The sequence below is a fragment of the Schistocerca gregaria genome, chromosome 3 (genome assembly GCF_023897955.1).
Source record: "Schistocerca gregaria isolate iqSchGreg1 chromosome 3, iqSchGreg1.2, whole genome shotgun sequence".
NCBI classification, from domain to species: domain Eukaryota; kingdom Metazoa; phylum Arthropoda; class Insecta; order Orthoptera; family Acrididae; genus Schistocerca; species Schistocerca gregaria.
The window spans coordinates 740,601,916-740,616,803 of record NC_064922.1 but is presented as its reverse complement, the minus strand read 5'-3'; the positions used below and the strand labels follow the sequence as shown (position 1 = coordinate 740,616,803).

The following is a 14,888-nucleotide window of genomic DNA, read 5'->3' as shown; positions in this document are numbered from 1 at the left end:
TCGGCTGATGCAGAGGGGGTTAACACCATCTGTATACACGATGCATCAGTGGCCAACGTCTATAACTGGTTTTCGCAGACCACCTGTAACGATGCTGTCCTTCCATCTATCAACAGTGAGTGATGGTTGATGGGACAAATGGTTCAAATGGCTCTGGGCACTATGGGACGTAACTTCTGAGGTCATCAGTCCCATAAAACTTAGAACTACTTAAGCCTAACTAACCTAAGGACATCACACACATCCATGCCCGAGGCAGGATTTGAATCTGCGACCGTAGCAGTCGTGCGGTTCCGGACTGAAGCGTGTAGAACCCTCGGCCACTCCAGCTGCCTTGATGGGACAACAACGCGGTTACAGATAATCTGCGAAAACCAGTTATAGACGTTGGCCACTGCTGCATCGTGTATACATTACAATTAAGTTGCGGCAAACCTGCAAAGTACATGTCTGCATAATCAGAGAACGTTGTCAGATAAGTTTCACCGTAACGCGAATTTTGGTTAAACTGTATGTGACACCGTTCCATGAATACACAGATAAGACCTTTGCAGGTCTGCAGCAATTTTGTCACTGCATCTGCCTGATAATGAAGCCATCAGAGCTTCAATGTTGATCGTAACGAGTAAGAAACCTAAAACACAGCTGTTTGGAATTAATTTCTAAATACAGACTAATCAGTTATTCTACACGACAGTAATAACCACTGGCGTCCCCATTTCTTCAGAAAAATCGGAAACGAAAGCTTATGGAGTTGTTACCATGTGCAGAGGTTTCATGAGATCCTGCGTAAGGTACCCCGATGTTTTTGTTTCACACATCGCGATAGTATGATCACCGAGTGAAATGGAACTCTTCTTCTTCATGCTAGTTCCTAACAGCTGCACTACTTTTGTCGACATTTTATAACGTTCTTTCAAACTCCTCTTATGTAGCAGTTAATAGCATCCCTTACAGTAAGATTCGCAACGTTAACTTTACATCTGCACTCGCCGAGTCGTCAGATACGCACTGTCGCTCTGCCAGAGATTATGGCGGCGCCAGCAATAAACTGTGGCAGGAGCTGTAATACAGCTTGTGGAACGTGATGATATCTTCGTGGCACGGCCGTACACCTTTGTCTCGTCACGAATCCTGCACCACGGCTGTTTTCTTACATTATTGTAGATACCAGCACGATAGCGCACACAAAGGTTTCGGGAATGAAATTTTCACTCTACATAGCACAATGCACTGTTTATAAACTGCTTGAAAGATTAAAACTGTGTGCCAGATTCAAATACGAACCAGGACCTTCGCGTTCCGTGACCGTTGCTCTTACCAGCTAAGGTACACGGACACGACATTACTATGCAAGCAAATCTCTTTCCTACGGAAGCTTTCTTGGAGCGACACCACACAACCAGACGCACCAGCCAAATGTGTCATTCTGTCGCGTGTGTCACTTGTACTTTGAGGGGGAGGGGGGGGCAGTGATGAATATTCAGCATTAATGTGGGTTACAAAGGAAACCATAGAAGTTTTACTGTAGTTCTCTCTCTCTCTCTCTCTCTCTCTCTCTCTCTCTCTCTCTCTCTCTCTCTCTCTCTCTGTGTGTGTGTGTGTGTGTGTGTGTGTGTGTGTGTGTGTGTGTGTGTCAAACTGAGGGAAAGGATAAGTGAGGAAACAACGAGAAAAAGAGATATTATGGACGTGTGGCCGGAAACGCGTTCGACATAAAAGTGGGGATAAAACATCTTTCAAAGCGTAGTTTCAATGATTGAAAGTACACACGAGAAGATACCAGACAAGTGAGCTTATTCTGTCTGCTTTATTGTTTTAGTTCCACACTCTAGAAGACTGTGAGCTTCAGCTCCTCTACATAGCAACCACGTTAGCCCTCGCACTACCAAAAGCACATCTTCCAGCAGGCGGAGGGAGTGGGGGACGGAAGTGGACAAGTGCCTCGCCTATGAGGCACTGTGGAAGTATAAATGCTCCCACGAGGCGGTCATCAATAATCCACGACCATACATTGAGGCTGAACTGATCATGACGGTTCACTGCTATCGCAATATGTGTATTCTCCGTAGCTCACAGATGGGTGTCGTGAAGATTGACGATACCTTCATCATAAAGATAAGCACCGTGGTGCCCTGAATCATGAACCAGCGGCAATGGTGTTGCTCCAGAGGCACGTCCGTAGGTAATAGGACTACATGCGTTGTAAATGATGTGGAAAATGGCAGTTGTCACGGAGAATGTTCCGCACGATCGTTTATTCACCCCATGCTAACGGACCACTTGCCTGGTACTCTTACCAGTGTCAGTGTCAAAGATCTTTTATTTCCACGTTAAAGAGAGTGTACGCCCCTGGGAATGTATTTACACTCATATGTCCGTATTACCTTTTGTGCTCCTTGCCATCACAGTGACCGTTTCCTGCAGTTTGTCCCCATTTAGCAATATCGACATACATATTCACTGGTGAGCAAAACTTAATCTTGAAAGAAATTAACTTTTGCATAGTGTGGCACAGTTAAGCAACTTTTCTAGATGAAACTTGAACCATACATAGAGAGAATCGCTACATTATAGTACAGAGGGTAATAGAAAGAGATGCGTAGTAAGACGAACAGAGATAACGCTTTTATTCGAAGACAATAATTATGCTGAATTCACCGTGATTTATGATGGTCTCCCGGGCAACACAAAAGCCTGATATAGTTCTTAATCTGGTGTATGTTGACCATGGAAGCAACGCATTCTCCGTAATGTGCTGCCGTGGTGGCCATAAGGTTGATAAGGAGTTCTTGTGGTAGTACGTTCCAGTCTTCCACTACCACGGTTTACAGCTGCTGGATGCTGGTTGGTTCAAATGGCTCTGAGCACTATGGGACTTAATGGCTGAGGCCATCAGTCCCCTAGAACTTAGAACTACTTAAAGCTAGCTAACTTAAGGATATCAGACACATCCATGCCCGAGGCAGGATTCGAACCTGGGACCGTAGCGGTCTCGCGGTTCCGGACTGAAGCGCCTAGATCCGCACGGCCACTCCAGCCGCCTTGATGGGACAACATCGCGGTTACAGATAGTCTGTGAAAACCAGTTATAGACGTTGGCCACTGATGCATCGTGTATATATTACAATTAAGTTGCGGCAAACCTGCAAAGTACATGTCTGCATAATCACAGACGTGCTACACTACGCCTCTCCTATACAACCCACATGAGTTGGATTGGATTCAAGTCGGGATCAACGGACAGACCAATCCATTGGCCGAGTGCTCTCCCGTTCCAAAAGCTCCTTCACTTGCACTGTTTGACGCGGTCGCGCATTGTCGGACATGAAAGTGAAGTTAAGGCCGAATGCACCGCAGAAAAGATCCACAGGGTGTAGGAGGATGGTGTCACGAGTGTACTGTTTTGAAAAATTTTGGAGGCCAGTAGGTTCTGCCCATGGAACATAATGCCTCCCCGCACCTGGAGAAGCAAATCGATCGTCTTCGACAATGTTCCCGAGTACTAACCACGAAATCTTGGAACACCGGTCAACGTCGTCGTGTCACTGTTGTCGTTCCCATGTGCGTCTTTTCTGGGGTGCATTCGGGCCTGACTTCATTTTATGGGCGACTCTGCGCGACCGCATCGACCAGTGCAATTGGGAGACCTTCTGCGATGAGAGGATTCGGCAAATGGACTGGCCTGCCGTTTCCAATTAAATGCCATAGAGCACAAGTGTGATATGTTGGTCAGACGCACGCGCACCAACGACCATCCAGCATTTGTCAAGCGCGCTGTTGGAGGAGTGGAACGTCCTACCACGAGAACTCCTTGCGACACTTGTGGCCGCCGTGAGAGCACGTTGCAGAACACGCGCTGCCATCCGTAGTGATCAAACCCCCAATTAAGAACCATCTGCCGCCTTCTGAAATGTCCAGGGACGATCATAAGCCCTGGTAATTCTAGTGTAATTACTGTGTTCGAAGAAACGAGTCCTTGCTGTTGTTCTCAAGGCGTATTTATTTCATCTACCGTCTGAACTATACACTAGCAGTTCTTTCAACGTGTGGTGCAAGTTTCATCGACTTGGCAGTGACGCACAATGTGTAAGTTATTTCTGTCCATAAGTTTTGTAAACCAGTATATAGTCTCATCAAGCTGCCAATTTTCCTCCAAAGTCTCCGCAAATAGGGAGGAAGCATCAGTGAATAGTGTTGTACACCGACCGCGGCCTCTCGGCAAAGAAATTTTAACTAAAATCGCGTTTAAACTTCGCAAAGAGAACCATCTGTAGAGAGGAAATCTGGGGCTGTCGTGTAGAAAGAAGCTAGACGCTAGGTGTACTCACGACGGCGGAAGAGTCGCTGCGCTGCCTCTTGGCGGGTGGCCGCGCGTCGTGCGGGTGCTGGTGCAGCAGCGACGGCGCCGGTGGCGGCGGCTGGAGCTGCGACAGCGGCTGCGGCTGCGGCTGGTGGGACTTCTTGCTGAGGTCTGTGGGCCGCAGCTGCTCGTGCGCCAGCAGGTAGTGCTCGGCGAACAGCGCCGCGCTGGGGAACGCCAGCTGGCACGGCGCGCACTGCAGCCCGTGCACGGCGGCCGCGTGCTGCCGCAGCGCCGCCACCGACGCGAAGCGCATCGTGCACAGCTCGCACGGCACCTGCTGCTGCTGCTGCTGCTGGGGCGGCTGCGGCTGCCGGCCCTCCACCTGCTGCGGCGGCTGCGGGCTGGGGTGCGTCGGCGCTCCGGGGGGCGGGGTGCACGCCGCCGCCGGACTCGCCTGCCTGCTCTGGCGCTGCTGCTGCTGCTGCGACGAGTACTCGCCGTTCAGGATCGAGCCTGCCACAAGACAAGCCGCGGTTTGGTATCGAGGGCCCCCACAAGGAACACTGGTCAGGCGAAGTGGAAGCACGGCGTCAACGACGAATAAAACAAGGGAATAGGGTGCCCAATCATACGAGGGCTCAATGTTTCGACCATTAACCCAGTCACCATCGACTGGAGCTGAGGTTTTACGAATAAAACCGCGTAGACTGCTACAGAAAATGTTTTTATTTATTACGACGTTTCGGCGTCTGTATCATCATCAGGTATCAAAAATTTTGAACTTGTGGACCAATGGGGGCGTTAACTAACCCCCAACTAGGCATAGATTTTAATCTAACGCTAAGCCTTGTTCCGCAAGTTCAAAATTTTGATACCTGATGATGATGACAGACGCCGAAACGTCGTAATAAATAAAAACATTTTATTTGGCGATGTAGACGGTTTTATCCATAAACTGTTCATGATGATCGCAGGCCCTTGCCGGAAACTGTATCTTATTAATGAGCTGAGTTTGAAGGTCTTTCATGGATTCTTTACTGCTAGCGTTCAGTCACACTGACTCCGCAGATACAGAGGTGGGCTATTCGATGATGACTGTTTGATATCGGCTGTACGCCGACTGGGTACGCTGCCAGTACGACGTCTTTGACCTGCGGATTGCTAGTCTTTAAACCAAAGGCGTCCACTTCGGAGACCAATTACTAATATCATAAGGGCATCGCTTGTTATGAAAACAATACTGTACACAAACAGTCCGTTGATACATCGTCTACCACAGGAGCCACCAGAGAGCTCGTGCATCAGGATACAGGCGGCGCTACCATCGACGTAACAAGTACAGACCTCACTTAGGACACACTCGTTGCTGATCAGCCAGAACCCGCCGAGACCAGCTAGGATGCTCCGATGTACACCGGCCGTCTCCGCACAACTACACGTTACTCCACACGTCACGGCCCCCACCCACACCACTCGGTGTGGGGCTTCCCTCGCCATTGGTATTTAGGCAATGAACTTTCTTTCTGTTATTCTCAAGTGATCACGACCGATCTTTCAGCTGTTATTGTGACTAACTCGTTTATGAACTTCTGCCGTGAGTAACTTGTTCTTTACTTCAACCTGCGAGTCATTATTACTACGGCGGTCATGACCAAGAATAGGATGTAACACCGATACTGGCCTCATAATTTTTTTTTGAATTTGGAGCGTTTTCCAAGATACGTACACCTCAGAAATTGCTGATTTCCCTTTGGCCCCTCGCCTTTTCCTTAAAATAATAAATAGGGCATGTTAACTGAAAGAAAATCTGACTCTTAAGGAAGAGAGATAGAGGAATGAACTCATGTTAAATTTTGTGAATAAAATTACTTCTAGATTACTTACAAATATAGAAACGCTGATGATTGGAAAACGAAAGACTAAGAAGTTTCCCAAGACGTAACAGGGCGTAAACAAATTAAAAGCTTGATAAACAAAAACCAACCACCTCGCCCAACTGAAGAAAGAGTACCTTGAAATACCGAGTTGATCCCTTTAAAAATTAGATAACTGTTTACATCTGTCTTTTCTCTGTATCTCCAGATTCGTTGACGGAACATTAAACCTCATTCTTACACACCACATTTCCCTTTTCACGTCATCGCATAGTAAGTGCTGAATATGAGACGTGTGATGTGAAAGTAGCTTACCGTGCATAGCGTGGACGTGGAGCTGCAGCGCCTCCATGCTGGTGAAGCTGTCCTTGGTGCAGTAGATGCAGGCCAGCTTGGGCGCAGGGTGGAACGTGGGGCTCAGCAGCAGCATCGAGCCGTGCTGTGTCGCCACGTGGTTCTGCAACACGCGGGCCCCAGGTTCAAGGCGACGGTAAATAGGTTGATTGGTTACTTGGTTTGGGGGGGGGGGGGAGGAGAGACCAAACAATGTAAGGTGACAAAAACGAAGTTAGGAACAACATAAACAGCACAGTCCAATCAATGGGGAAGGAAAAGGGGCAATTAAAGAGGTAAAGGACCGTCGAGGCGACAGGAAGAGGAAATAACACGAGAGGGCGAGGAGGTGGGGACAGGTGAGAGCCGGGGGAACACCAAAGGCGCTACGCACGAAGGGGCGCCAGACCCATCCCGACACCCACACCATACCGCACCGTGATCTTGAATCAATGGGGAGAACACCACGGGAAAGAGACTCAAGAAAAGGGGGTGAAATAAAACGGGAGAAAGACCAAATAAAACGTAGTGAAAGGGGAGCAAAACATGGACGGCGTGGAGGCAACGCCAATGCTAATCGAGAGACTCCAGTTCCAGACGGAAATTCTGGTACTTAATTTTGGGAGGCAAACCGGTTTTGCGAAGAAAACCGAGGATTGGCGTAACTGTGCGAAGGCATATTCATTATGAATGACCAAAGGGTGGAGGTAGTCCTTCACAATATTGATCACTAAGAGGTGCACGCAAACTTCAAAGGCGGAGGGGGGGGGGGGGGGAGATATCATTACGAAGTAAAAAAGACCATCGGTCAACCTGGTATAGCCAGTATGAAAACTGCACAAGATGGTAGATTCCCCCCCCCCTCCTCCCCCTCCCCCTCCCCCCGTCCTCAAAAGGTAGTCTCACACATCACAACTGAAGAAAAAGAAGACTGACATGAAGCCACAAACCGACCCCACAAGGGGGGGGGGGGGGGGACGGAAAACGGGAGTGTAGGTAGCCAGGTGATCGGCGCCCCTTACCCGGAATACCTACGTGGCCAGTAACCCAAAGAAAATAAGTCGAACACGCACCGTGCTCAAGATCGACGAGAAGGTCATGGATGCCAGAGACCAAGGAGTAACGGGAAAAACACCAGATGATGGCCTGAAGGCTCCACGGTAGACACTCGTAGTTGTGACAGTGCTGGCGTAACTTATCGTTTCCAAGTATACACAGACAACTGACCGGAGCAGCTGTTGTCCGGTTCAGGTTTTGTTTGGAGTAATAATTCAACCTTCCTTCGAAATTGACCCTATAGAGGTTGAGTTTTGGCTCATGGGTCTCAGTTATAAGTGAGAGTCGGCATCACAGTTTTTGTAGAAACGTTTTAAAGAACCACGAGTTAGAGGTGTCGGAGTTTGCTGCAGCCGGCAGCTTGTCACATCCCTATAATAAATCTAGTACATCTTAATATCACATTTCATTTCGTCAGTTTGACCATAAATGAGGAGGAGAAACGTTAACCCCAGTAACATAGTACCATACCACCTATCTTCCCTGTCTCCCCAACCTAGCATCCCACTCCTCTGTTAGCCTCTAAAGTTCCCATCTATGATCCATCAGTTAATCCAGTAGCAACAGCAGCAAGCTCAAGTGCAGTTTTCAGAAACCAAGGTTATGTCCAGTGAAATATCTAACTGTGAAAAATTATTAATTGGAAACCTATATTATGTTCATGTATTGCTGAAAAGAGCGAATCCGCATACGAATGAATAGGACACAAGAGTCTAACTGCTAAATCAAAATCTTGCAAGCGTAAATAGTAAGATAACCACAATATGCTGCCAGAAAACCATACACATCACATAACAGAAAGTGTATAGTTAAAAAATTATGTTTCATTTAGATTACTGATGATGCCTTATACAAATACGTGAAACATGAGGAGACGAAAACAGTCTCGGTTACAATGTTGAAATTACTGTTTACCTACTTCAATACGCAGCCAAGACTGTTTTCTTCTTCTCATTCTACATACTGGTTGCTTTATCACCACGCCACAAAATGGAAAACCCGTTATGCGAAGCATGTTTGAACGAGAACAAAAATAAGCATTCAATTGCAAAAAACAGATTATACTTATTCTTATCTACAGGATAAACACAATTCAAGCATCAACAGGTTAAGAATTTTGCTAATATTAATAAAAGTAAAGCGTACTTAAAGAATAACAGGAGGAGGACTTTTTAATTGCACGACTCCGTTTGTTCACACATAGGAAGAGCGCATACGGTTCAGCTCAGAGACACTATAACTAACACTAGCTGCGCCACGGAGGGATAGGACTAATAATAACGCGACACGAGGTGCTGTGAAACTGGTGTAATACTGCTACGCTGTTTTGGACCCATTTGTGTTTGCGAAGCTCTCAGTCGAAGTTTCCAGGGAGCGAATTGGCAGGTTTACTTTTTTCAAAGCAATTTATTTCAACGTAGACAGCTTGCTGGAGGCCACTGGTATTTGGGATAGTGTATATTTTAACCCTGTAATCGCTAGGCAAACACGAGTTGGTGTTTCTTACCATACATATAGCCTGATCAAATTTTCTAAAAAATTTAAGACTGACATTTGGAAACTGAAAAATAGATAAAATGACTAAACAACAGCCTGAATAGCAGTAGTTTCTTTTTCTTAAATACTTCATGGAGTACATTACATCTGTTGTTTTACCCAAAGTTCAGATACACCTGACGATGCGGCTAAGACCACGAAATCGTGGTACTGTATATCGACTTGGGTAGTGTAAGGTTTCGGTCAATATTGTGTTCTACAACAGTGGCGGATTTGTTTACTATGAATATACAGATTGAAGACCTCAGGCCGGCCGCGGTGGTCTTGCGGTTCTAGGCGCGCAGTCCGGAACCGTGCGACTTCTATTGTCGCAGGTTCGAATCGTGTCTCGGGCATGGATGTGTGTGATGTCCTTAAGTTAGTTAGGTTTAAGTAGTTCTAAGTTCTAGGGGACTGATGACCACAGCAGTTGAGTCCCATAGTGCTCAGAGCCATTTGAACCATTTTGAAGACCTCAGCCGTGTCTTTATGTCAGTACGTGAAGGCTAATCTCAGAAACTACTGTAGGAATTTTGATACGGTTTTTACTATGAGATAGACTGGTTCACGAGGGACGTTTGAGAACATCATTTGTTACCGCTACGCCAGAAGTCGGCAGGCTGCAGATCGTTAGAGCTGTCCATGGAAGACCGGGTGGGGCGCTGTTTAAGACTACATTACTGAACAGCCAACCCGGTTCACTGCAACCAGTTCCAGTTTCAGTTTCAGGTGCAGGTTGCCTAACGCGTGCCAGGGCAACACAAATTAGATTTTTAGTATTTCCTGTACTTATTGACCGAATTTAAATATTTAATATCCTGTCATAATTTACTCATTAAGAGGTATGACCTTTTGTTAAAAATGTGGCACAGTAAGACAAGTATTAGAGTTATAAACTGTGTATATGCCTTCAGGCACCGTAATTCACCGCGCATAAATGCCCAGACTTAGAGTCTCGACGAAATACTTAAGTGATTTTTGATATGTTTATGTATTGCGTTTTATTACATTTTACTTTTTTTAAGTAATTGCTTTTCTAGCGCTATATGATAAATCTCTATTGCTTTTTGTTTCTGCTACAACATCCCTCTGTTTCACGTTACACAGCGAATTTTCGAATAAAACCTGACTTAAATACTGACAGCTTTGATATGAATACTATTTATTTTTAAGTTACAAACAGAAGGATAAGTTTGTAGAACAAATGTTTCTGAGGTTATATATCCACACTCAGTTTTTAGGTCGTCTCCGCTTCCCGCTTCTAGGGCAATCTGGTAAGACACTGGTCGCATACGCAAACAAAGCTTTCGAAATGAGGTAACGCGGATAGATATGCAACACACCTAACTTACAGGTAATGCGCTTAATTGAATTAACCACAGCTACCAGGAAAACTACAGAAGTCTACACTTACTTGTGAGAGTCAACAGTCGTACACGGTAGTTTTACAATTTACCCACACTGTGTTCACCCAATATTTTAGAATCAAAGCACTTAACGACTTCGAACAAACTTCAAGCATACTTTCAAATCTTTTCTTAACTTTTTCTCACTTACTTGCTTAAAGTCAAGCATGTAACACATTAATTGATTTGTGAATTAATCGTAAATCTGTAGTTATTTTGTTCATGTGATTTTGATTCTCTACAGAATCAAGTTTTTAAGAATTCACCCTTCGAGAAACACGATGTAGGAAGAACTCCGCTCACGTCTGGTAAAATTTTACCAGCTGTGAGCTGAGTACTTCCTATCATCACGCCTTTCAACAGCTGCAGTTGCCTGGAATATAAAATTGTTTCTGATTTGAGAAAGAAGCGCCAACTCTGCTGATTGTTCCATTTCACAAGTCTGGTAAAGCGATTTCTTGACCCTTGGCTGCAGTAAGATATCTGACTGAACACGTCATGTGTGACATACGTCATGGTAATATAACTCACAACAATGAGCCATATAAAATACCTTTAATTCTTCTTTAGCTGTGTACAGAAAAGAATTCACCAGTAATTTCCACACCTGTTGCAAATGTAATACAGGGAGAAAAAGAGAGAATTCTTTTGTGGGTGGTATAAAAGGTTTCCCAGTGTCCCTTTTAAACAGGCTTGCGAACGTTCCGGCGTCACCTCTCTTTTTTTCTTTTTAAAAGAGCAAAATACGCTCCTGGGATGCAGAGCTGGCGTAATGGAAGACAGGCGGAGAAGAGAGAGAGGGGCGTAAGCGACGAGTCGTGCTAGCGCGGGCAGGCGCGTGTACGGCTGCGGCCGACACGGCTCTCGAAGCGCTACTGATGGCGCGGACGCGGAAACCAAATTAGCGCTATGAAGACGTACGCGTGTCGCCAAATGGTGGCGCGCCGAATTAACTGGCGCGACACTGGTGTGCACTCCGGAACGCGCATAATCCGCTGGCGCCAAGACCCGCCTGTGGGCGCCCGGCCACTTGCTGCAGCGCGCCGGCCGCTCCGGGGCTTTCCGGGCCGCTCCCAATGCGTCGACAAAAATCCGGAATACCCCTCTAAATTGTGTCGAAACCAGTGACTACCGCAATAAATAAATTTTACAGTAGTTGTGCCATTATCGGTATCAGCCACATTTCTCATCTTCAGATACGCTGATTATGCTATCCTTTGTTTGGAGCGCCGGCAGCTGTGGCCGAGCGTTTCTAGGTGCTCAGTCTGGAGCCGCGCGACCGCTACGGTCGCAGGTTCCAACCCTACCTCGGGCATGGATGTGTGTGATGTCAGGTTAGTTAGGTTTAAGTAGTCCAAAGTCTAGAGGAGTGATGACCTCAGATGTTAAGTCCCATAGTGCTCAGAGCCATTTGAACCATTTTTCAACGTGACTGTGTCTTCCAAGCTCGCTAATTTTTAGGTTCCTCACAGTAGGTCGGACGTAATTGTGCATCCGGATTGAAGGTTGTGGATTCACAGTCAATACATGATAATTATTTTATGTTTTTTTACCTGCTCTATCGGACGTGCCAAAAGAACAGACACCAAACATTCGTATAAAAGGCTGTGTGTTGAAGCGCCACACAATCAGGGAACGAGAGGACTCCTGTGAAGATCCCGCAGTGAAATTGAAATGAGTAATATTAGCATCTACATCTACATTTATACTCCGCAAGCTACCCAACGGTTCTAGTCGCGTATGGTTCGCGGAAAGAACGACTGCTGGAAAGCGTCCGTGCGCGCTCGAATCTCTCTAATTTTACATCCGTGATCGCCTCGGGATGTATAAGTACGGGGAAGCAATATATTCGATACCTCATCCAGAAACGTACCCTCTCGAAACCTGGACAGCAAGCTACACCGCGACCCAGAGCGCCTCTCTGGCAGAGTTTGCCACTCTGCTAAACATCTCCGTAACGCTATCACGGTTACCAAATGGCCCTGTGAGGAAACGCGCAGCTCTTCCTTGGATCTAGTCTGTCAACCCGACCTGGTAAGGATCCCACTTTGATGAGCAATACTCACGTATAGGTCGAACGAGCGTCTTGTAAGCCACCTCCTCTGTTGATGGACTACATTTTCTAAGGATTCTCCCAATGAATCTCAACCTGGCACTCGCCTTACCAACAATTAATTTTATATGATCATTACACTTGAAATCGTTCCGCGCGCATACTCCCAGATATTTTACAGAAGTAACTGCTATCAGTGTTTATTCCGCTATCATATAAACATACAATAAAGGATTCTTATTTCTATGTATTCCCAATACAATACATTACAGTTGCCACTCCCTGCACGAAGTGCCTATCCGCTGCAGATCATCTTGCATTTCGCTGCAGTTTTCTAATGCTGCAACAATACTACAGCATCATGTCTGAAGGTGCTTTGGCTCTACATCTACATCTATCTACATCTACATCCGTACTCCGCAAGCCACCTGACGGTGTGTGGCGGAGGGTACCCTGAGTACCTCTATCGGTTCTCCCTTCTATTCCAGTCTCGTATTGTACGTGGAAAGAAGGATTGTCGGTATGCTTCTGTGTGGGCTCTAATCTCTCTGATTTTATCCTCATGGTCTCTTCGCGAGATATACGTAGGATGGAGCAATATACTGCTTGACTCTTCGGTGAAGGTATGTTCTCGAAACTTTAACAAAAGCCCATACCGAGCTACTGAGCGTCTCTCCTGCAGAGTCTTCCACTGGAGTTTATCTATCATCTCCGTAACGCTTTCGCAATTACTAAATGATCCTGTAACGAAGCGCGCTGCTCTCCGTTGGATCTTCTCTATCTGTTCTATCAACCCTACCTGGTGCGGATCCCACACTGCTGAGCAGTATTCAAGCATTGGGCGAACAAGCGTACTGTAACCTACTTCCTTTGTTGTCGGATTGCATTTCCTTAGGATTCTTCCAATGAATCTCAGTCTGGCATCTGCTTTACCGACGATCAACTTCATATGATCATTCCATTTTAAATCACTCCTAATGCGTACTCCCAGATAATTTATGGAATTAACTGCTTCCAGTTGCTGACCTGCTATTTTGTAGCTAAATGATAAGGGACCTATCTTTCTATGTATTCGCATCACATTACACTTCGCTACATTCAGATTCAATTGCCATTCCGTGCACCATGCGTCAATTCGCTGCAGATCCTCCTGCATTTCAGTACAATTTTCCATTGTTGCAACCTTTCGATACACCACAGCATCATCTGCAAAAAGCCTCAGTGAACTTCCGATGTCATCCACCAGGTCATTTATGTATATTGTGAATATATTGGCAGGTGGCCAAGCGCTGACGGAAGTGATGGTGTTACACTCCTACTGGTCGGGTAGAGTTATGGGTGGGGATGGCGTTGTCGTTGGTGTAGGTGGTAATGTTCTGGATGTATTGGGTTCGGGGTGGAGGTGCGACTTGGATGAGTCAAAAATAAACTTCAGTCCCATATCCGTCCACCTGAAGGTGGACCTGCTAGGAGCGTACCTGCAGCTCGTCGGGCCTGCGGAAGGAGTCCCCGCAGGAGAGGCAGCGAAAGCCCGAGGCGGCCGACAGCCCGGGGCTGGGCGTGTTGGGCCCGCTGCCGCTCCCGCTCCCGCTGCCACTACCGCTGCCGGCAGAGGCGCTGCCCTCCTTCTTGTGGTTCTGCATGTGCGACGTCAGCGCCGCCGCCGTGTTGTAGCCGCGGTTGCACACCGTGCACTGGAACGGCTTCTGGTTGTCGTGCGTCTTCATGTGGATCTTCAGGTGGTCGCTGTACAAAAACAAGCCACGTCCTCCTCATTATACAATACACTGAAAGGCCTCACATGTTAGATCATACCTAAACTTGCGTTACCAAATTGTTGCAAAAATGTAACTGATACCTCCTGAGAAGAATTCGGAGTTGGTATTAAAATCCATGGAGAAGAAATAAAGACTTTAAGATTCGCCAATGACATTGTAATTATGTCAGAGACAGCAAAGGACTTGGAAGAGCAGTTGAACGGAATGGACAGTGTCTTGAAGGAAGGATATAAGATGAACATCAACAAAAGCAAAACGAGAATAATGGGATGTAGTCGAATGAAGTCGGGTGATAATAGGGAATTAGAGTAGGAAATGAGACACTTAAAGTAGTAAATGAGTTTTGCTATTTGGGGAACAAAGTAACTGATGATGGTCGAAGTAGAGAGGGTATAAAATGTAGACTGGCAATGGCAAGGAAAGCGTTTCTGAAGAAGAGAAATTTGTTAACATCGAGTATAGATTTAAGTATCAGGAATTCGTTTCTGAAAGTATTTGTATGGACTGTAGCCATGTATGGAAGTGAAACATGGACGATAAATAGTT

The 14,888-nt window shown here is 46.3% G+C and overlaps 1 protein-coding gene across 1 annotated transcript in view; it reads right to left on the bottom strand.

Moving 5' to 3' along the window:
- LOC126353831 (zinc finger protein 423 homolog) overlaps positions 1 to 14,888 on the bottom strand; it is a 235,262-nt gene that overhangs the window by 31,907 nt on the left and 188,467 nt on the right. The window contains exons 4-6 of the mRNA XM_050002964.1: positions 14,043 to 14,310; positions 6,496 to 6,637; positions 4,332 to 4,819 (exon numbers count right to left, since the gene is read on the bottom strand). Coding sequence (XP_049858921.1) covers positions 4,332 to 4,819; positions 6,496 to 6,637; positions 14,043 to 14,310 — 898 coding nt within the window. The remainder of the gene's footprint in view (positions 1 to 4,331; positions 4,820 to 6,495; positions 6,638 to 14,042; positions 14,311 to 14,888) is intronic.